The following is a 23,098-nucleotide window of genomic DNA, read 5'->3' on the forward strand; positions in this document are numbered from 1 at the left end:
ATGGAATTTTCCAGGCAAGAATATTGGAGTGGGTTGCCTTTACCTTCTCCAGGGGATCTTCCCAATGCAGGGATCAAACCTGGGTTTCCCACACTGCATGCAGATTCTTTACCGTCTGAGCCACCAAGGAGTTTATAATAAATACATCTTACCCCCAAACTGATTCTTATGAAATATCTCCCTCTTTTATTTTTTAAAAAAATTTTCCCCAAGTGTTTCTTTTCTTTGAAATTGAAATATAGTTGATTTATAATATTATATTAGTTTCAGGTGTACACTGTGATGATTCACTATTTTTTCAGATTACATTCATTATAAGTTATCACAGGATAATGGCTATAACTTCCTGTGCTATACAATATATCTTTGTTGCTTATGTATTTTATACATAATAGTTTGTATCTGATAATCCCATACCCCTATTTTGTCCCTCCCTACCTCCTTTTCCCCTTTGTTAACTACAAATTTGTTTTCTGTTGTCTGTGAGTCTGTTTTATATATACATTGATTTGTATTATTTTTCAGGTTCCACATATAAGCCATATTATGTAGTATTTATGTTTTTCTGTGTGACTTGTTTCACCCTGAATAATATTCTCTAGGTCCATCTGTGTTGCTGTAAATGGCAGAAGTTTATTCTTTTTTATGGCTGAGTCCCTTTTTATATGAATACTTTTTGTCTCAAAATTTATTTTGTAGAGCCACTCTGGCTGTCATACATGCTAGTTACAGTTACTGTTTTGCATGATGTATCTTCAGTCCTCTTACTCTCAACTTATTTGTGTCTTTGAATTGGAAATGTGTTTTGTAGGTAGCTTACTTTGAACCTTTTCTTCCCCCAAATGCAGTCTGACTGTCTCTTCCTTTTACTGGTGTGTGTAATGAATTTATAGATAGTGTAATTATTCAGATGATTGGTTTCATGTGTGCCATTTTGCTATTTGATTTTTATATGTCTTTTTCTTCCTCTATTCTTCCTTTACTGCTTTCTTTTGGTTTAATTGACATTTTCTAGTACTATTTTAATTCCTTTGAGTGTTTTTAACTACTTTTTAAAGTTACATTCTTAATTGCTCTAGGGAACTTAGTATGTCTTTGATATGAAATAATCTACTTCACATTAGTATGAACTTAACAAGTAAATCAACTTTGCTCCAATATTGTTCTCTTCTCTCTCAACTCCTTTGTGACAATACTGATATATGTATTATATCTTCATGTGTTATAAGCCCAGCAATACAGTTTTATAATTATTGTTTTATGCATTTTTAAATAGGTATAAGAACAAAAAAGAGAAACATTGGTACATATTCATATTGTTTTACATTGAACTGCATAGTAATCTTTACCACTGCTCTTTATTTCTCAGTATGGACTCTAGTTAGTGTCTGGTGTCATTTGCTTTCAGCTTGGAGTACTTATTTCTTGTGAGGCAAGCCTGCTACCCTTTGCTGATAGACCTGTTTGTGGGTTGGATAATATGCCCAAAGGTCAGGCAGTTTTAACTTCCTCCTGGATTTTACTTTCTGCTTACACAGGGCCTCATCATATTCAGCCAGAGATGAATAGATAGCTGGGGCCCTCTCTGGTTCTTCCTGAATGTGTCTGTCTGGGACCTTGCACATGGCCTGCCTCACCCTGTTAGACCTTCTTTTCCATGGAGCTAGGGGAGAGAATGGGAACAATCTGGAGCTGAAATATCATAGACTCCCACTGTTCTTACCAAGGTTCATTATTTAAAAAAAAAAAAAAAAACTTCTCAATTTCCTGTATACCTTTGGTCAATTTCCAGAATCCTAAAACAGTTTTTTGAATGATTTTGTCCAATTTTGTCACTTTTATTGGGAGAAAGAACTCACTGAGCTCCTTACTTCTGGAAGCCCCACCTTCAACAGGAGAAATTCTTGATTCTCCCTGACACGGGATGTTTTACAAGAAAGGAGGGCTAATGAATAGCAAACCAGTACAGCAGAGGTGAGGGCTACAAAAGCCATGGTACTTACATTTTGCAAGAGCTGGAAAGTGAAGGGTGATAACATAATTTGGAAATAGATTCTCTTCTTCCATCTCTTTTGAGAAACCAACAGTGCATGCAATGTACAAATGGAAACCAGAAAGAGAGATTGACCTTCTGCAAGAACAAGTTAAAGTTAAAGGAATAAAGAATGAAGAAGAAAGAACAATGAAGAAGATAATGTTTTAAGTTTCCCGTACTGTCTCATCATCCCCCGTGTGGTCATTGGGAAATGTCCCATAGGACAAATGAACAGTGTGATGGACCGAGGAGTCTCAGAAGTCCTGCTGGAGAGAGAAGATGCTATCCAGCTGTCCTCTGAGTTTAGCTTTTGGAGGGGAATGATATATAAATAATTATGGTAACTGTATGGTGAATACTCAGAATCACCTGAGCTTTTACTTGAGAAATCCTTGGCAAAGATCTGAGAACATAATGGGACAGTGGCTGTAGCGGCTGGAGGAAGGCTGAGCTGAGACAGGGGCCAGTAGTAATTAGTTCTGAACTGAGGCATCCTCTTGGCCCTGTCCATCTAGATCCATCTGGGTCTCCTCCCTCAAGGTTCTAGAGTTGACTGTAAGCATCATGAAACCATTCAGAGGATGTGTCCTCAATGCCAAGTACATGTTGTATGTTCTCTTTTGAAGAAAGGAGGCATTTTCCCTGGAGAACTGTCATATTGATGTTTCTTCAAGAGGCGAGATGAAGTGATCCAGCACTGAGAAGCCACAGGAAAAAAATAAATTAGACCCGGAAGGATCCTGGCAAACATAGAGTGTACCTTCCTATTTTTCAGGTGTGGAATTGAAGCACAGGAGTCTTAGAGGCACTCAAAGGACCTCACTGTTAAATGGCAGTGACAATACCCTGGGCTTTCCCACCCTCTGAATAGTGATGTGCTGCCCCATCAAGCTACAGAAATGCCTACAGATCTCTTCTTTCATCCTCATTTCTCATCACATGAGGACATACTCTTCACTTAACTGGCCTGAGTGTCTCTGGTATATGGGAAATATTAAATTTTTAAAAAGAGAGAGAGGGAGAGAGAAAAGCTCTGCAACTAGACCAGAAATATTGAGGAAAATGTATTCATTCTTACTGAAGCTGGAATTAGGGAGTCATTTCTGATTGAGTTCTTTTTCCCAAACCTTCACTTCATATCCGTATGGGATTCTCTTCCTCACTGTCTCTGAATTCAATAATATCCCAGAGAATCTTCAATAATCACTACCAGAGCACCTGCCATGGGCAGAGAACACACTGCTGAGAAGTACCTCCTGCCTGTAATTTACTCTTCTCTCATTGTGTGCACTTGGCGTTTTTATACAGAAGTGGGATTATTGTCATCTCATCACCTGAATATTTTCGGGACGTGTTTATAAGCTTCATCTGAGGCCTGGATCCTAGTCTTATTTAGCATGTGTCCAGACAGACATATAAGCAAATCTGCAGTAAATGTAAAGGACAGCTCATTAGAAACTGACCATGAAGGAAAAACCCTGATGTTATTCTCTCATGGAATAAGTTCCTATTCCGCTAGGGTCTCAGACAATGGGGTCTCAGATTCAGTTCCACGGACTGCATCCATTCCCCCTTCCTCTTCTTAGCCTTGGCCTCTGAAAAGCTCACCGGTGTACCTCTCAAGGAGATGGGAAAACAAAGGGTCATTTTGTCATCTGTGGAGGTTTGTGGCCGCTCTGTGTTGGAAGGATTCAGTTATAAGATTTGTTTGGAAAATTATGACAGAGGGAGTCAGACCCACATACATACAGGATGGGAGGAACACAACAGAGGGAGATGGTGGGGGCGTTGAAGCAGAGAAGAAGAATGTTGAGAGATGGGACACTGGTGTGGGGTGGAAAAACAGAGGCAGGCCACACAGAGGAAGTTGAAAGGAGAGACAGAGCAAGGGAGACATCAACACATCAACAAATAGGGTGCCTGCAAACATACAAACATTAAGAGGAAAACGCCCACAGAGTATCACAGAGACACATGGGGGGAGACAAAGGACAAAGATGTAGATGGAGGAAGAGACTCAGTGATGAACCCCTTCCAGCTGATGCTTAACCTGTCTCAGGAATGTGTGGTAGTCTAAAAGAACTATGGGTTAATAATTATCTATAAAAGCACTTCTACTTAGAAAGGAAGACCTGGCAGACAGCCAGGGCTCCTTTCCCTTGATTTATGAAATGGTTTTAAAATTGAATCAGAAATTCCTTCCCATTGTGCTGTTTGTCAGCAAACTTCAATTTGAGGTTATCTCTACAGTGACTCTCCCAGGTACCCGACAACCATACCAGTCCATGTGCGCGGTTCAGGGCAGGGAGGAGCCAGGACCTAGTGGACACTCGTCAGGGTCCTGCTGGAGACCCGCTGCCTAAGCCATGTCCGTTTTGTGGTTTCAGTGGAAACAGTCGCACAGCTGCCCCAGTCACCGTGCCGATAGAAGAGGTCCTGCAGACCTTACACGACCTGATTGCCTACTTCCAGCCCCCGGAGGAGGGGATGCAGCATGAAGGCAAGCAGAACAAGCTCCGCTCCCTCAAAAACAGACAGAATCTTTTCAAGGAAGAGGTAAGTCCAAAACATTAAAAAAATGAGATGCTCTTTGTGTCCAGAGCAAGAAGTACCCCGATGACTGCAATTTACACAGTCTCCATGCAGTCTCTTTGTCTCCATGCATGCATGCGTTCAAGAAAGAGAGAAAGCTGGAAAGAAAAAGATTCATTGGAAGTTACCCTTTCCTGTCAGCACCTGGATCACATTAGCAGCAAACATTGTTGTGCTTATACTTTGGTACATTCAAACCAGATTAATTTAAAGCCTCAATGTCACCCATGTATCCAAAATTCATCTTTCATAAAATCTCAGCTATGAGAGTGTGGCATTAGCTGTGATTCCCAAATTTTGGAAGGTGTCAGAATTACCTTAGAACTTTGTTGAGAAAGTATGAATTCCCAGGTTTCACCACATCAGAAATGCCTGGGGAGCTGGTTTAAGAGATACAGACGCTACTATGCCTCAAGGTGAACTTGAGCATCTGAGTCATGAGGGATGGTCATAGCTATGGGGAAAATACTAACTTGGCGCTTATGGAGTCCTGGCCCTAGTTCTGACTCCATCCCTGGCTGTGTGTGATCTTAGATCACATGGCTTTTCTAAGCTTGGACATGATGATTTGGCATTAATTTCAAGGCTGTGGTCATATTCCTGCGGCCTTGCATTCCTGTGGACAGGGCTTGTCCTTTGGGCATTTCTAAAGTTGGCAGTATGGGAAGTAGACCTGTCCCTACTGAGCCTTTGGCTGGGGGAATATTCTGTGTGCCTTTATAGACTGCTGAAACTACACTTATACCATTTCCCTCCTGCTCTGTAAGAACAGCTGGGCACAGATGTTTTTACTGGGTGGCATAGTACTGTAAATTAGATGGAAAGGTCATTTTAGAAAATCCTCTTTTAGTCTTATTGTCTCTAAATTCCCTTTTTGGAGCAGATGGGGAGATGCACAAGTTTGCATCTTAAAGGAAAATAGATCCTATATCCAAGGGCTGTTTCTAGATGAGTCAGAATCATTTCACACCAGACAGAGCAGGCTTCTGTGAGACTCATTCGTGTTCCCTCTTCCGCACTACGTCCTTGGTTTAAGTTAAACACGTGGGGGCAAGCCCGTGAGAGGAGACTGCTGACTCACTTCCAAAATGGATGCTATTTAGGTCTCTGAGGCATAAAAAATGCATATTTTGTTTTGGGGAGGCAAAAACAAAACCCAGATCACACCGTAAAGGTCTGTTTGCACATTAGTATCATCACCTTTGAAAGGTGAATGATATGGGAGAGGAGAGAACAAAAGGGATCCTGAGATCTTACCTATTTTTACTTTTTTCCCCAACTCGCCTTCACAGGGAATGTTAGCCCTTGTGTTAAACTGCATTGATCGCTTAAATATCTACAATAGCATAGCACACTTCGCAGGGATCGCCAGGGAGGAGAGTGGGATGGCCTGGAAAGAAATTCTGAACCTCCTCTACAAATTGCTCGGTGAGTACATGCCCAGAGCTCTCTCCCTGGGCAGGTGGCTGGGGAGGTCTGTAGGCATTTTTGTTGTGGGAAGGGGGGAGCCCAACAGGGGGCTTTTATCTAACATTCAGAAATGAGTGGTCTTGGGAGATATACGTGCTGACAAAACAAGAGACTTTGTTGGGAAGGGGCGCCTGGATGGAGGGAGGAGAGTTAAAGGACAGTTAGGGAACCCAGGAGGACTGTTCTGTCCCGTGGCTCACAGTCTCGGGTCTTATGGTGATGGGATTAGTTTCCAGGTTGTCTCTGGCCAATCACTGTTACTCAGGGTCCTTCCTGGTGGTGCATGCATTGCTCAGCCAAGATGGATTCTGGCAAGGAGGATTCTGGGAGGTCAGTAGGATATGTGATGTCTCCTTTTGACCTTTCCAAAATTCTTCCTGTTGGTGGTGCTTTGTTCTGTGTTCCTTACCAGGATCTCCTATCATAAAATAACTCATGCCAATGATTACTGTGGTGCCTGGCCAGGGTGGGTAGTTTCAGCCAATGTTTCCCCTAACATTTTCATGGAACAAACTGCTATTGTCATCCAGCATCATTCCTTGGAAGATTGTGCTAACCATTTGATTCTAACCCAGTGGATTATCAAATCAACCCTGAATATTCATTGGAAGGACTGATGCTGAAGCTGAAGCTCCAATACTTTGGCCACCTGATGCAAAGAGCCAATTCACTAGAAAGACCCTGATGCTGGGAAAGATTGAGTGCAAGAAGAGAAGGGGGAGACAGAGGATGAGATGGCTGGATGGCATCACTGACTCAACGGACATGAGTTTGAGCAAACTCTGAGATAGTGAAGGACAGGGAAGCCTGGTGTGCTGCAGTTGATGGGGTTGCAGAGAGTCAGACATGACTTGGTGACTGAACAACAACTAACCCAGCCATTCATTGTGTTAACTGCTAACTTATTTTACTTTCCAAAATGACAGCAACTGGAAGCAAATGGTGATTGGTTTTATCAAACTACCTGTGAAGCCCTTGGCAGTTCCTTATACTCCCTGAATCTCAATTCCTCATCATTAAAATGAGAGAACAAAGAAAAAATATGTTTAAGATACCCTCCACTTCCAGACATTTAACACCTGCAGTTGGAGGATGTCTACTCTGTTCAAAAGTGTACCCTTTCACTGTCCACTTGTTGGGCAGTCATGATTCCTGCTGTTTTGGCCTGTTTTTGTTTCATTTTGGTGAAAGAAAAAGGAACTTGAGTAGAGATATTCCAGCATCCAATCTTTCTTCTCATAAGTCTGAATGCATGGTGACCTTCCAGTGCCTGCTGTAACCTATGCCACGTGGGCCCAGGCTGCCAGCCTGTGAGAAGAAGACAGTGGAAGACAGTATTGGCCTCTGCAACAAGGTGGCCACCAATAATGATTTGGCCATGGTAACAAGGCAGCGTTTTAGGGCTTTTCTCTGATATAAATGTCCCATTGAGAGAAAGTCCATGGAAAGTTGAGCAGGCCAGAGGGGAGCCTGGAGAAGTCAGGCTAGACTCATTCTCGTTGTCAAGGGTCAGGCTGATTAGATTGTGACTATACTGAGTGACCTTATAAAGTCTCTTCCAACTCTTAACATTTTATGATATGGCTTAAACTCAGTAGTAATTATTACAACAGTAATAGCTAATGTTTGTTGATGCCAGGCAGTAGGATATCTCTTTTTGATCCTCAGAGCAACACTGTGAGGTGTAGGTACTATGACCATTTTATTGAAGAATCTGATGCTCAGAAATGTTCATAACTCATCCAGGGTCATACATGTTATAGGTGATAGAACTATGGCTTGAGTCCAGACAGCCTGACTGCAGAGCCCCAAGGTCAACCCCCTTGGTGATGTTCATTCACTAAATCATGTCTGATTCTTTGCAACCCCATGGGTTACCACATGCCAGGCTTCCCTGTCTCTCACTATGTCCCAGAGTTTGCTCAGACTCATACCCATTGAATCGATGATGCCATCCAACCATCGCATCCTCTGTTGCCCCCTTCTCCTCCTGCCCTCTTTCTTTCCCAGCATCAGGGTCTTTTCCAATGAGTCTGTTCTTCACATGAGGTGGCCAAAATATAGGAGCTTCAGCTTCAGCACCAGTCCTTCCAATGAATATTCAGGGTTGATTTCCTTTGGGATTGACTGGTTTGATCTTGTTATGGCTGACCTGAGAAGCAGGAGAGTTCAGACTGAATTCTGCCCTTTAATGACTGTGGAGGTACAAAGCAGAGGTCCTGAGGAAGAATTTCCTTATCCAAATACCTTAGAAACATCTGTGAATCCCACAGTCTTTGAAAACCAGCAGCATGACGAGCAAGCCTCAGGGCCAATCAGTTAACATGGACTTATTCCGGAGTCCCACCTATAGTACTGGCCTATGGAGGGAAGGTTACTTGGTCTAGATCAGTGAAAATCTAGTGACAGCATCTTCTCTGTCTACCTTTTCAGTATCATCTACCAGTGGTCCTCAAGCATGAACAGGCATCAGAATTAGCTGGAGGGCTGGTTAGAACACAGACGCTGGGCCCATCCCTGGAGTTTCTGGTTCAGTAGACATAGGACAAGGCCACAGAATTTGTGTTTTTTAACATGTTCTCAGGTGATACTGATATTCCTATCCGAGGATCACACTTTGAGAACCACTATCATGTACTGATTCATTTTAGATATTTTAGAGTTTCATGTTTTGCTATTACTTGCCTATTACTTTAACCCAACCCTTTCAGTTATATTCATTTGGATGCCTTCCTTTAGCACTGAAGAATAGCAAGTCTTTAGCTAGATTTAAGAAAACGTTAGAGGAAATTGAGTTCTGAAGCCAGCAACCAAGCAGATATGTTTTCTTTCTTATCACTATCTAAAGTAATTTTTTTAAATCTGTGTGTATTTTGTCTCTCTCCCCCATTTCACAAAGGCAGGGAATCTGTTGTTGTGTTCCCACTGCCTTATTCCCAGCAAGTAGACAGATGCCTCATACACAGTAGAATCTCTGGAAATATTTGAACGAATGGTAGATTTTTCTTGCTCTTCAAAATGTAGAGACAGGAATGTATCAAAAGGCTTGGGAGGGGAAGGGGACTGTTTCATTCTTTTTAATTGCTAAGCAGATGGAGTATTCAACAGCATCCCAAGTTCCCATACTATGCCCTTTAACCTACATGATCAAACATGTTCTCATTCACAGCTGCTCTTATTCGTGGAAACAGAAACAACTGCGCTCAATTCTCCAATAACCTTGATTGGCTGATCAGCAAATTGGACAGACTAGAATCTTCCTCAGGTAGGATTTGACAGGAAACAGAACGGGAGAAGGTGGGGTGTTTTTTGTTTGTTTCTGTTTAAAAAAGAGAGTTTAATCTCCAAACAGTTTTTCCCCCCACTGGATTGTAAGCAATCCTCAGTAATTACTTCAACAAAAGAAACACAATCCTAAATCTTCCTGGTACTCTTAAAACTTGATTGATCAGCTTTAAGCCAGGTGTCAAAACTCTTTCCTTTCCTGCTTCATTTTTCACTTTGTGCTCTCATCTCCTCTCCCTGGGTCCTTGAATCATTCCCGACCCAGTCTGAACATGGTCCTCTCCACTATTTAGAAGCAGGACTGAAAGATGACCAAGAACTTAGAGGATATGATACTCCTCATACCCCCGAGTCACCCTCAACACCATATCTAGAGCCCTTCTTGATGACTCTCAGAGAACTTGAGCCAAGAAAAGTGGTCATCGTTAGTAGGTGACAATGCCATGAGGCTCTGCAGTTTGCTTCCTCAGAGATGAGAGAACGTGAGAGGTGTGGGTCCCCCCCGGGAAGCTGAACGGTTTCAGTGTTCTTTTCATCATTTAGAGATGACAGGAGCTTGAACAGCAAGCCAAGGGAAAGCTCCTCTAGAATCATCCACCTCCACATATGTCTTCTTCCTGAGCCTCTGTTTCCTTCAGTGCCTCCTTCCAGGGGCCAGACTACATTTTAGGGTAATTTATGAAAACCTTGGGAAACAAAGAGAATCAAGAGGAGTCTTCTCAATATAAACCTATAAAGATATTAGTCAACAACTTACTGTGCATTTCCACCCCAGTGTTACATGCAGGTGCCAGGCTGCATGTTTTTCTTACACCTTCGCTTAATACAGAAAACCATCCAGTGTGCCCAGAAAAGGGGACAAAGCCCAGTAATCTTTATTTAGTGAGCTTACAATTTACTCATATACCATACCAGTGCATCTAAAAATAAATTCTGGAGTGATTCCTAGAAAAATTCTTTTTCAAGGAACGTTCAAAGCATTTTGTAAGTTATTTGAATGACCTTTAGAATTTGTAGTAAACTAGGTATCCCTTTATCTATCTCTTTTTAAATTAAGTATTGCTTGGTTTGATCAGGTTAAAAATTCTGTTTTCAAGCTGCTTCTCTATATTTTGACCCAGAAGGATCATGTCTTTGTCCAGGAAGAGGGAGGCGGGGTTAGTGATGAATAAACTCACCTCTAAATTACAGAGTGTTACCCCAGGGGCTCCTGAAGTCTATCCGAGATGGCTGCATCTTTCTTCTGGCTGGAAATATTTAATATATCCAAAGAATAATGGTATTCTGTCCCCTGAGGAGGATCATTTCACTCTCAGGTTTCTAATTAGTTCTGCCCGTTATTTAATGTCCAAATGATTTTTGTGGCATGCATGCAGGTATCTTGGAAGTTTTGCATTGCATCCTCATTGAAAGCCCAGAAGCCTTAAACCTGATAGCAGAGGGCCACATCAAGTCCATCATCTCGCTGTTGGATAAGCACGGACGGAATTACAAGGTAGGTGTGGAGAGAATCCCGAACAGGGATTGACTTTACCTGCCTTTTCCCTCCCTGCTTCCTAGTAACTATTGTGTGTTATGGAGAGAATATTGACTACTCTTTTTCTTGGCTTTGATTTTTTTAAAACAAATTAAAAAAAAAAAAAAAAAAACCTCTGGAAACTGAGGTCCTAAAAGAGAGAGAGTGATGACTACTGTCTTTCTTGGCTTTGATTTAAAAATAAATTAAAAAAAAAAAATCTCTGGAAACTGAGGTCTTGAAAGACCTGTCTTTCTTAGGAGTACACTCTGAGCCAGGCACACGGGCTTTGGGTGGTCCCCTCAGTTTCCACCAGCTTCCCAAGCCTGGATCATCATTACCCCCTTAACACCCAGCTGGTTTGTGAGGCATTCAGCTCTATACAGGGTCAGCTGCAGGAACTGATCCCACCCTCGAGTCTAGGAGCTTAGAAATGAAATGGCTAGTGCCAACTTTATAAAGAAGCTACACAGAAATCAGAGTTAGGATGATGTAGAAAGTCTTGGCAACATGGCATGTTCTTGAATGAAATCAGACTTGCCATGACTCAAAGCAGGTGGAAAAAATGGGCTTTTCATGAACAAGCCAGAGGGGACAAGCGGTGGGGCTCTCCCCTAAGAGAAAACAGTTGCGTGACCTTGAGCCCCCATCATTTCAGCTGTAAAATGAAGACAACGCCACCTCACTTACGAAGGCAGAATTCTGTGTGAAGTTTTGGTTTTTTTTTTTTTTTTTAAGGTCTCTGAAAGTTCTAATTTCTCTATTTGTATGAAATTATATTTCTAAGACACCATGATCTCTGGGGATTACTGTCAACTGCTGAGTCGTGTCCTACTCTTTCTGACCCTATGGACTGTACCCCTCCAGGCTCCTCTGTCCATGGAATTTTCCAGGCAAGAATACTGGAGTGGGTTGCCATTCCCATCTCCAGGGGATCTTCCCAACCTGGGGCTCAAACTTGGGTCTCCCACAATGCAGGCAGATTCTTAACCATCTGAGCTACCATCATACCATCTGAGCATGATCTCGGGAAAGTCTGTTAAAATATGTCTTATCCTGACCCATTGATATCTGCCCTGTACGTGGAAGGAGATATCTTACTGACTCATTAGTGAGCAGGCAGGTACTACAAGGCTGAAGGGGAGCATTTCAAGATCAGGTGGCATATTTGGATATGAGGGAGAGCAGCTGGGCTCAGGCAGAGTGGAGAGAACCCAGCTTGGTCACTGACCCTCTCTGCTCACCCTCAGCTGGGGGCACTGCACCTCGGAGACACGTCTTAGAGTGGGGGGTCCAGGAGAACAAGCCTCTGCAGCACTGCTCAGATGATATGTGTCATCCTAGGAAACAAACAAGCCTTAGCATCTGTGAAATTGCTTGGCAAAAAACAGAAAGAAATATGTGGGGTCGGTAATTGCTTTCCCAAATGTGGTAAATCAAAAGCAGGCATGAGGCTCCTGCTTCAGCCCAGCTTCGCTATGTCTGAACATGTCCCTTCCCATCTGCAAAGTGTAATAAGAGTAATTGATAAGCACCCAAGTAACCCACGGCCTGAGTCGTGAGCCACGGGCACATGTCAAGAGCAGCTCTTAGAAAGCCTAGCTGCTCTCCTTTCATTACTCCTGGGGCTGCTTTGTGATCACACCACAGAACACACTTAGTAGATAACGAACTTTGTGATGGCTTCTTTCAGCCAAAAGCCACAAGCCCTTACTGGATTGTCACTCGGTAATGGTAGCTGGTTACTGTTCTTTCCACGGTATGAGAACACGGTATGAGTATTCCACGGCTGAGAATACTGAAACCTTTTGTTGTTGTTGTTGTTCAGTCACTTAGCTGTATCTGACTCTTTGTGACCCCATGGACTGCAGCACTCCAGGCTTCCCTGTCCTTCACTATCTCCTGGCGTATGCTCAAACTCACGTCCTTTGAGTCGATGATGCCATCCAACCATCATATCCTCTGTCACCTCTTCTTCTCTTGCCTTCAGTCTTTCCCAGCATCAGGGTCTTTTCCAGTGAATTGACTCTTTGCATCAGGTGGCCAAAGTGTTGGAGCTTCAGCTTCAACACCAGTCCTTGCAGTGAATATTCAGAGTTGATTTCCTTTAGGACTGACTAGTCTGATTTCCTTGCTGTCCAAGGAACTCTCAATGCCTAGGGATTGAGGCCTAGGGAGCTTTATTATTCTGCTAGGAATGAATGCCTGGCCTAATAAGTTACCTGAGTGTACTAGCATGGTACTCTTACATCTTCCAGACTGAAAAGTTCTGGGCAATGATGTCAAAGCTGAGGCAATGTGATCATGTTACAAAAATCTCTTCTAGAATGTCCCATCTTTTTGTTTTCTGATGGATTTTTTGGATGGGGACTGGCTTGTCATGAATGCAGTTCCCCCACTAGAGTTTTTCATGTACATGACTTTTATTTTCAAGGGAAACCTAGTCTCAGGTCATTACCAGGGATATTTGTGGTAGCTTGGCAAAGAATGTGCTGGGTGCAGACTAGACTTCCATTGCAGCATTGTATCTTGACTTGGAAAATGCCAAAGCAATGTTTTCCTATCCAGGCTGCTCTGTTTTCCATAGTCCCAGGTTTCCAGACATCTCTGACCTGCTAAGTTAGTTTTCTGTGAAGATAGTGATTCAAAATACATAGAATTTTAGAGCTCAGGGCACCTCACAACGCCTCCCAGGGCACCTCACAGTGCCTCCAAAAACATGATGATGATAATGATAGTGTACATTTATTTTATGTCTGACAAATACCAGGTATTTGTCCGTGTTCACGTGCATTTTCTTTCTTCCTTGTTATTATTCCATGAAGTATTATTTCCACCTGAGGCAAAAACAAGCCCAGTGTATATGACACCTTAAAATATTAACTAAGGTTGCCAGACAAACCAGGACCATAATTTAAGTCTCCAACACTAAGTTCAATATTCTTTCCAATGTTTCTCAATCTATAGTCTGGCATGTTCTATGAGACTATGTTTAATTTTGTGTTCCAATTTTTATTACTGTATAAATATAAAACTCTTTGCAGTAAAAAAAATTCACAATCAGAAACCATTTTCATATAGTAAGTTAGTGTTTCTCAGACTGGAATTTGAGAGTTCCTATGGGTCCATGATGGAGAAGGAAATGGCAACCCACTCCAGTGTTCTTGCCTGGAGAATCCCAGCAGCACCATGGGTCCATGAAGGTGGTCTTCAGGACCATGACATTTTTTGTTAAAGGTTTATAGATACGGTAGGTTTGAGAAACCCCTTACTGTACCGTGCCTCCTCCATTCATATGTTTAGAAAAGAAAGCCATTCTTTGCTTCCTTTCTGAGCTGCCTGAGGGCTCACCATTGCAGGAGCTATAATGTGCTGGCTGTGACATCCTTTGTTTACTGATATGGCAAGTAATATTTTAGTTCTCAGCTCTATCCTTGCTGTGAAAAGCATTGCCAGTCATCTAAAGCATAGTCAAATTTAGGTCAAAAAGTTAGAGAGAAAGCACAGTCTTTGGAGTAAAAAGGACAGAAGTGGGGTGTGCTGCCCCAGTTTCTGAATGGACTCTACCCCATGACCTCACAAGTGACAAGGCTTACTCACCCTCAGCATCTCCTCACTTTCTACTTTTCCAGATCCCATCAAAATTCTGTTTGCCTTCAGAACAGTTCAGATGCCACCCTCTCCATGAATCTTTTTCTGAATCCCAGCCGTGGGATTCATTCCCTCTCCTCCCCTGTACACCATGCAGTCTGTTCCATGGTGTTTCCACCCTGCCTTTCCTTACAGATATACTACGTATATATTTCTCTCAGAGACTAAGTTTCCTTGACAGCAGGGATCTTGTGATCCCTGTGGTACCCAGCCCACATGTTACACACAGCCGGCATCTGATGCATGTTTTTGAGGGTGTGATTAAAACAAAGAGGAATGGATGAGTAGAACCACCATCTCCTGTCTCACCTTGAATGGGTGGAAGCTCACAAATGCACCCAAGTCTCATCTCATCCAACAGATGGCTGTTCGTAGTATGAGACACGCTTACTATGTTGGTGGCACCAATTTTATTGAGTAAAAAGGACAACTGTGGAAGATTCTGACAGTAACCCTCTAATTTTTCCGTGAAGAAAGTATCTAATAATAAAAATATAATATGCCCTTTTCACTTGCCCCTGTAACCTAATGTACTTCACACCTGCTCGACGTTATCACAGATGAATATTTTTTCACTCTTTGTTTCACAAGAATTTGGAGCCACCTGTGAGAAAAAATTGTTGTAAAATAGTCATATCATTGGTCGTGAGAAAGTATACATCAGAACTGAGATGTTAGCCCTAGTAGGTAGGTGGGGTGGGTGTGGCACAGAAGAGTCCAAAGGTAAGGAAACCATTAACTCCCACAGACTTGCTGTAATAGCTCCAGAACATCACCTCTGAGTTCCCAGGCAGTCAAGGCAAGATAGGAGTTCTCCCAGCCACTCAGTTCACACATCCACAGGGAGAACAGAATCTGTTCCCCAGGGAGAAAGCACTCATTTATCAAATATAAAACATGACATAAAATTCACCTAATTAAGTACCTTTTGTATTTTTAAAAAATAAAGCTGTTTTAATAGAAAGCTGAGAACAAAATGCAAGAGCCAAATGCTATTTCCACAGATGTGCAGTGCCTCTTTCTTACCTTTAAATCAGAATTCCCATGTGAGCCTGTGTTTGGGGTGGTGACTAATGGAGATTACATGCGCAAGGAAGGATCTTGGATGAAATGTGGTGTCAGTGGTGAAAATGGTTTTACAATTAAGCAGCAAATGAATTTCACAGAGTGGTCCAGGGAAATTCTCAAGTTGGACCAGTGTATAGATTAGAGAAGCTTAATTCCAAGACAGATACCCCCAGATTCTCACAGTGAAGTCACTGTCTGAGGCCGGCCAGTGGTAGGGCTCCATGCTGTGTGGTCATTCAGAGACACACTTTTCTTCCATCTAGCAGCCTCACTGTCCCCCAGGACAGGACTTCACAGATTGTTATGTGCTTGTGAATATCTGGGGAATTCTGTTAAACTGAAGGCTCTGATCTGATAGGTTTCTGGGGGTAAGTCTGAACATCTGTATTTCTGGCAAGCTCCTACATGATCCCAGTGTGGCAGGATCTCACTTGGAGTAAGGAGACCCTTGGGATTTGTAATCCTTCCCAGGATCTCCACATCCTGCTGGAAAGGGAGAGTCTAGGGGCCAAGCCTGAAAGCAGTGCATATCACATCCACCCACTTTCCGCTGGCCGGAACTCAGTCACATGACTCCACCACACTGCAAGTGTGTCTGGGAAGTGTAGCCTCTGTGCATAGGATGAGGAGGAGGCAGAGTGTGGTGACCACTGGGGAGTACCTACCACAGCCAACAAGCACCCCAGAGGTCACTGAGATGCTTCCTCTCCATCAGGAAGTACAGATGACCCCTAAGGACTATGTTTGCATTTCCCTAGGGTAGACTGACCCATCTACACGCCCTTCACTTTTCAAGAACAATTTATTAAGGTATAGTTGATGTACAATGTTGTATTAGTTTCAAGTGTACAGCCAAAGTGATTCGGTTATACATGTATTGATTCTTTCTCAAATTCTTTTCACAGATAGTTTGTTACAGAAGTTTGAGTAGAGTTCCCTGTGCTATACAGTAGGTCCTTGTTGGTTTCTGTTTTATGTACAATACTGTACATGTGTTAATCCCCAGCTTCAATTTTATCCCCCCATACAACGTTTCCCCTTTGGTAACGGTAGGCTTGCTTTTGAAATCTGAGTCTGTTTCTCTTTTGTAAATAAGTTCATTTACATCATTTTTAAAATTAGATTCCACATATGAGTGATATCATATGATGTTTGTCTTTGTCTGTCTGACTTACTTCACTCAGTATGACCATCTCTAATCCATTGCAAGTGGCAATGTTTCGTTCTTTTTATGGCTGAGTAGTATTCCATTGTGTGTGTGTGTGTGTGTGTGTGTGTACCACGTCTTCTTTATCCATTTATCTGTTGATGGACACCTAGGTTGCTTCCACATCCTGGCTGTTGTAAACAGCGCTGCAGTGAATGTTGGGGTGCATAACCCCAAGAAACGCCTGGTAAAATAAAGCCTGAACACTGTCAGCACATTCTTTATGGCATCGTTTATCTGTAGGTGATGTACTATTCCATTAGGCTGTGTGCTTTTCAGAGCCTTTTTTCTCCTCACTGATCCTATTGTATGTGGATTAAGCTCTCCTTTCGTTCCGGCTGTGACAGCAAGGCTCCTGCAGCCGTCTCTTCAAGGCAAAACAGATGGAAATGTGTGCTAGGCTGGATGATAAGTATTTAATTTCCTGGCCATCTATGGGCTCTTTTCTTAGAGGGACAAATTATCCTCTGGATTTCCAGCGCCACGGTCATATGTTTCATGGAGTGGCAATGGTGAGAGTCCTCTGTAAAACCACCTTTGGAGTTCTTTTCTGCTTGTCCCATTAATGTGCTCTGTGTTTATTTGGAATGAAGTTGACATTCAGGGAACCAGGTAGAAAACTGGTTTGTGAGAATTATGGATACAAATGCCATCAACAACATGAAGCCATCCAACCCCCTGAGCATGGAGTCTTCGGTGGCCACTTTGTAAGACTGAACTGGGGCTGCCCCCTCCTTGTCAGCGTAGCCTGCCTCGTTCCTGGCCAGCATTCATCCACTGCTGTTTACACACTCCTCCCCCTGGGGGAGAGAGGGAGGAGCAGTGCCTGGCCCAGCGTGTTTGCTCTGCCACGCGAGGAACATGAAATACGGATGAATGAGGATTCAGCCCAAGGAGACTGGGCAGGCAGGCCAGCGCGTGGGAGAGGTGCCCAGGGACTGTTCCCACTTCCCTGGCAGCTGGCATATGAGGTGGTTTAGGAACAGCGTGTGGTGGATCTGGTAGATTCGGAGTCTGCCTGCTTTGCTCACTCATGGTTTAATCTCACTCTACTGGGGGAAGAAAAGCAGATGAAATGTTTCTGAATAGGGATTTCTAGGAAGATAGGGATATCTTAGTGAGCTTTCGTGGCATCACAGCAGAAGACCAGCACTCGGAATCTGCCCTGTTGTCCCCTCCACCCCACCCACGCGAGGATCCCAAGCCTGCCACAAGCAAGGGACCTTAGCCAGATGGGAACCTGAGTGTCTTTCAGGCAGGAGCACGTGCTTCAGCCTGAGGTCCATGGGGGCCCTTCCAGCACCTACCCAGAGAGGAAGTTGTTACCGCACCTCACCCTAGTCCTGGACCTGGCTGGAAAAGGAACCTAGGCAGGCTATCTTCAGAGCTCAGTCTCTTACCCACTTGAACAGAACAGTAACCACAGGTGGCGTGCCTAGTTTGGAGGGATGGGTCACAAGACTAGGGCAAAAAGGAACTAGAAGGGAACCAACCTCATTTCCCCAAGGGGCAGCAGGCGCCTGGGCATCACTCACTCATGCCTGGTGGGGCAGGTGTGGCTTCCTTGACTCTGAACAGGTGCTCACCCCTGCCACCTGGCCCTTACCTTCATGAGGCGGGCTTCCTTCCTGTCCTGTGGCCATCAGGTCCTGCCCACCACCCCCCCACTCAGTGGTCCTGAGGTCTGCTGGGGTGTGTCCTGCCGCAGGTTCTGGATGTGCTGTGTTCCCTCTGCCTCTGTGATGGGGTCGCAGTGAGAGCCAACCAGAATCTCATCTGTGACAACTTGCTGCCCCGGAGAAACCTGCTCCTGCAGACGCGGCTGATTAATGACGTGACAAGGTAAGGCCACCACCATCATTGCAAATGCTCATCTTGTCCCCAGAAAGGAAAGGAAGAGTGCTGATCTCAACTCCAAAGCCACCTGCCCATCATCTTCATTCTGATGTGACCACATAAGGTAAGACCAGCAAATGTGCACATCTGTTAGGGTCTTGTACTCCAACCCCTTCAGCTGAATTTCTCAAACTTCTCCCCTGAAGTAGCCAAAGATGGAGTAAATATATCACCTGAGGACTAAAGAATTTGGCCTTAAGAGAGGGATCTACCATGTTTTATTTTAAACATTAATGCATATCTTATACCTTCTTCATAACATATTTTATTTTGATATACCAACTCTTTTTTCTAAAAATTTTTTGATAGAGTGGATGTCCCATGTTGAGACCATGGTTTCTTTTATCCTCTGGCACTTGGCCGTTTATCCCAGGGCCATCTGTGAAGGCCAGGATGGGCTCATGAAGAACCCTGGGAGTCATGAACTCACTGGACCTGGACTAGGGAGCAACTTCAGCAGCTCTCCACCTGGGCTCCCTCCCTACCTTGCAACATGAGAAAATAATGTCCCCTTCAAAGTGCAGAGCAGGTTAAAGTCTGTAGACATCACACAGGCTTTCTTCTGGGTACCAGGCTAGTTCTTCCCTTGCCCACCCAAAATGGACACAGTCTTACCCCAGGACAGCAGACCTCTAAGAGTAGGATTCCAACCAGAACAACTCCAAGTGGTTTGTCCGAAGCTTTTAACCATTTTTTTCTGGATATGTTAGAATCTCTATTTCTTAACAAGGTTGCCTAATACTGATGTATCTGCCCCCCCCCTTTTTGTCATAGAGGTTGAATTTTTTTTCAGCTTTATTGAGGTATAATTGACAAACAAAAGTATAAGATATGTAAAGTATACAATGTGATGATTCAACACATATAAACATTATGAAAGGATTCTCTCCCCCCATGAAGTTAATTAACACTGCCATCACTTCACACATTTACCATTTTTAAATGAGAACATGTGAGTCCTACTGTCTTAGTGAATTTCAGTTTTACAATACAGTGTTATCAACTGTGCGTGCATGCATGCTCAGTCACTTCAGCATGTCCCCGTGTGACCCCGTGAACTTTAGCCCACCAGTCTCCTCTGTCCATGAGGATTCTCCAGGCAAGAATATTGGAATACGTTGCTGTGCCCTCTTCCAGGGGATCTTCCCAACCCAGGGATTGAACTTGCACCTCCTGCATTGCAGGAGGATTCTTTACCCACTAAGCCATGAAGGGAAGCCCATTATCAACAAAGTCACCATGTTATATCCTCAGACTTGACTCGTCTGATAAGTGAAATTTTGTGCCCTTTTATCAACTTCTCACTATCCCCCTGCCCCTACTCTCCAGAACTACTTTTCATTTCTCTCTTTTTAGGAGTTGGACTTTTTTTTTAGATTCCACGTGTAAGGGATACCATGCAGTATTTGTCTTTCTCTCTCTAGATTATTTCTAATAGTGACTTCTTAATGCTTTTAAGAGGCCATTATTATTAATAATGCCTATGGGGGAAAGCTTAAACCAATTTACCAGAAGATGAAACCTGAGTAAGTCATTTCTTACACTTACAGAAAGAGGAGTTTGCAATCATCCAACTGTACATGATGTTTTCAACATCTTTGCCTATGGTTGGCACTCAGTAAATGTTTGTTGCCTTGAATATGGGAAGAGATATCTTTTATATTTTCTAACGGAATTAGTGTTGTCCTGACATCTCCCACTAAGAGCTTGATCAAGTGTTGGAGGCTTGAAGATTATTCCGCTTTAGAACAAGACAAAAATCATGAAATTGCTCTTGCTCTCAGTCTAATTGGGCTTTCCTGGTGGCTCAGACCATAAAAAAATCCACCTGCAATGCAGGAGACCCTGGATTGTGAAGATGCCCTGGAGAAGGGAATGGCAACCCACTCCAATATTCTTGCATGGAGAATCCCATGGACAGAGGATCCTGGTGGGCCATAGTCCGTAGGGTTGCAAAGAGTCAGACATGACTGAGCAACTTTCACTTTTTGGGTTAATTGGTCCCATGCCTCCTATGGTCTGGTTCAGTTTGCTTTCCTATTTCTCAAGAGTCTGTAGGTGCCACCTGTCTCATGTTTAATTTCAGTATTCGGCCAAACATCTTCCTGGGAGTTGCTGAAGGCTCAGCACAGTACAAGAAGTGGTACTTCGAGCTTATCATCGACCAGGTGGACCCCTTCCTCACCGCAGAGCCCACGCATCTGCGGGTGGGCTGGGCCTCTTCGTCTGGCTACGCTCCTTACCCCGGAGGTGGAGAAGGATGGGGAGGCAATGGTGTTGGTGATGACCTATACTCCTATGGCTTTGATGGACTTCACCTTTGGTCAGGTGAGCACCTTGCCGGAGCTTTGGGCCCTGACTGTTCAAATGGAAATGGTCACTTCTTGTTGAAATGATACAGACTCAAGTCTCAGCTAAGTAGATGGTTAAGTAGGAAGAGCATCACATCTGAAATGAGCCTGTCCTGCTTTTTTTATAGATATGATTTTATGTATTTGTTGGCCGTGCTGGGTCTTGGTTGCTGCATGGGGTTTTCTCCAGCTGTGGGACAAGTGGGGGCTTCTCATGGTGGTGGCTTGTCTTTTGCAGATTATAGGCTCTAGGGGCCATGGGCTTCAGTAGTTTAGCTGTGGTACTGAGGCTCAGTAGTTGAAGTTCCCAGGCTCTAGAGCACAGCCTCAGTAGTTGTGGCACACAGGCTAAGTTGCTCTAAGGTCTATGGGATCTTCCCGGACCGGTGATCGTACCCGTGTCTCCTGCACTGACGGGGGAATTCTTTACCACTGAGCCACCAGAGAAGCCTGAGACGGTCCTCTTTTAAACCACGAGTCTGTACTTCAGTTGCATCATCTAGTACAGATCACTTCACTTTTCTCAAGCTCACTGTCTGCTTCTTTACAGTCCATTGCATGGATTTGTCAAGGTTCCACGAGCAAACAGGAAAGGAGAAAAGGCTGAGGGTTTATTGACTTTGCAGTAAGCTGCATATCTTTTGTACATTTCTTCTCTCATTTTATCCTTACAATGACCCCCTACAGTGGATAATGTTGATCTCATAGTACAGACATGGAAACTGAACACAAAGATGTTTAGTTAACTTATTCGCAGTCACACAGAGAAGGCTCCATATCTGACTACAAGTCTGTCATCTTGTGGTTGTAAGATGTTGCTTTGTAATACACTTTATAAGGTGTCTGGATCTGTACCTGACACACAGTAGATGCTAATCTCTAAAAGATTTTAAAAACTTCCTTTTTAGATATACACTTATGCTTTCCCCAGAAATGTCTATGGTGGTTGCCTGTGGAGGAGTGAGTTGGCTTCTGAATGGGTAGAAATGTAAGACTAACCCTCATACTTTTACCCACAGCAGAGGCTCTACCCCTCCCTTCCCCTATCTATAGCTTGTCTTATCTGTATCTTTTGCAAAACTGGAACTGGAGATATTGTGTCCCTTATAGAAATTCCTTAGGTAAGCATAATGCTGTGTGCCTCTTACATAAGGAGCCAGGACATACAATCCTCCTTAAATCCAGTACCAGGAAAAAGTTTGTATGTACAAGGCAGACCTATGTATTTTCTTTTGTAACTGAGAACTACACAATCCATCACATTTTTCTCCCGCTTTTAGCTTCCAGCTAAAACCAATAGCTCAGGTTCTAGTGACATGTTTCTTACAGTTGATCTTTACTTTCAATTAATCAATATTTTTTAATCTTTGTGCTATTTTATATTCAGTATAAACATTTTTTTTACCTCCTAGGAATGGTGCAAATGTGTTTATTTATATATGTATCTGGGATCATTTATAAGAAGAAATTGTCTGATTCTGTGTTTTGTGTATCCCAGGGGACAGTGTGTTGCAGACAAAAGTGGGTACAAAATGGCAGGATGATAGAGTGAAGTGAACGTCTTGTTTTCTTATCCTCCCAGTTTAAATTTTCCTGGTTCCATTTCATGAGGGGTGAAGGTGGGTCTTCTCTGGATTCTCAGAGCCCCACCATAGAGCCATTGTTTCTGTGATCACACAGTTGTAGTAACCTTTAGCTTAGGTTATCATCAGATGGCATAAGAATCTCGGAAAGTTCTCTCTGGGGAAGTGGTTTGAAAAGAAAGAATTACTATTCTCATATACTTACAGCTCCTGAGTTTAATAAAATTGAACCTGTAGCGGGATGAGTGGGGTTGAGGAGAGAAAAGCATTGCCCACTGCCTGCTAGTTGCTGCTCAACTCCTTCCCTCTCTTCACCATGACCCAAGCGTATTCTCTGGATTCCAGGTACATGCGCTCAGTTGTGTCTGACTTGTTGCAGTCACATGGACTGTAGCCCATCAGGCCCCTCTGTCCATGGAATTCTTCAGGCAAGAATACTGGAGT

General features: G+C 43.4%; 1 protein-coding gene across 1 annotated transcript in view; it reads left to right on the forward strand.

The window, feature by feature from the left end:
- The window catches only part of RYR3 (ryanodine receptor 3), a 379,117-nt gene that overhangs the window by 114,139 nt on the left and 241,880 nt on the right, over positions 1-23,098 (forward strand). Inside the window, exons 12-17 of the mRNA XM_061158246.1 lie at positions 4,423-4,591; positions 5,920-6,055; positions 9,267-9,362; positions 10,759-10,877; positions 18,533-18,666; positions 20,807-21,048. Of these exons, the coding sequence (XP_061014229.1) occupies positions 4,423-4,591; positions 5,920-6,055; positions 9,267-9,362; positions 10,759-10,877; positions 18,533-18,666; positions 20,807-21,048 (896 nt within the window). The remainder of the gene's footprint in view (positions 1-4,422; positions 4,592-5,919; positions 6,056-9,266; positions 9,363-10,758; positions 10,878-18,532; positions 18,667-20,806; positions 21,049-23,098) is intronic.

Source organism: Dama dama, chromosome 12, assembly GCF_033118175.1.
Source record: "Dama dama isolate Ldn47 chromosome 12, ASM3311817v1, whole genome shotgun sequence".
Taxonomy (NCBI): domain Eukaryota; kingdom Metazoa; phylum Chordata; class Mammalia; order Artiodactyla; family Cervidae; genus Dama; species Dama dama.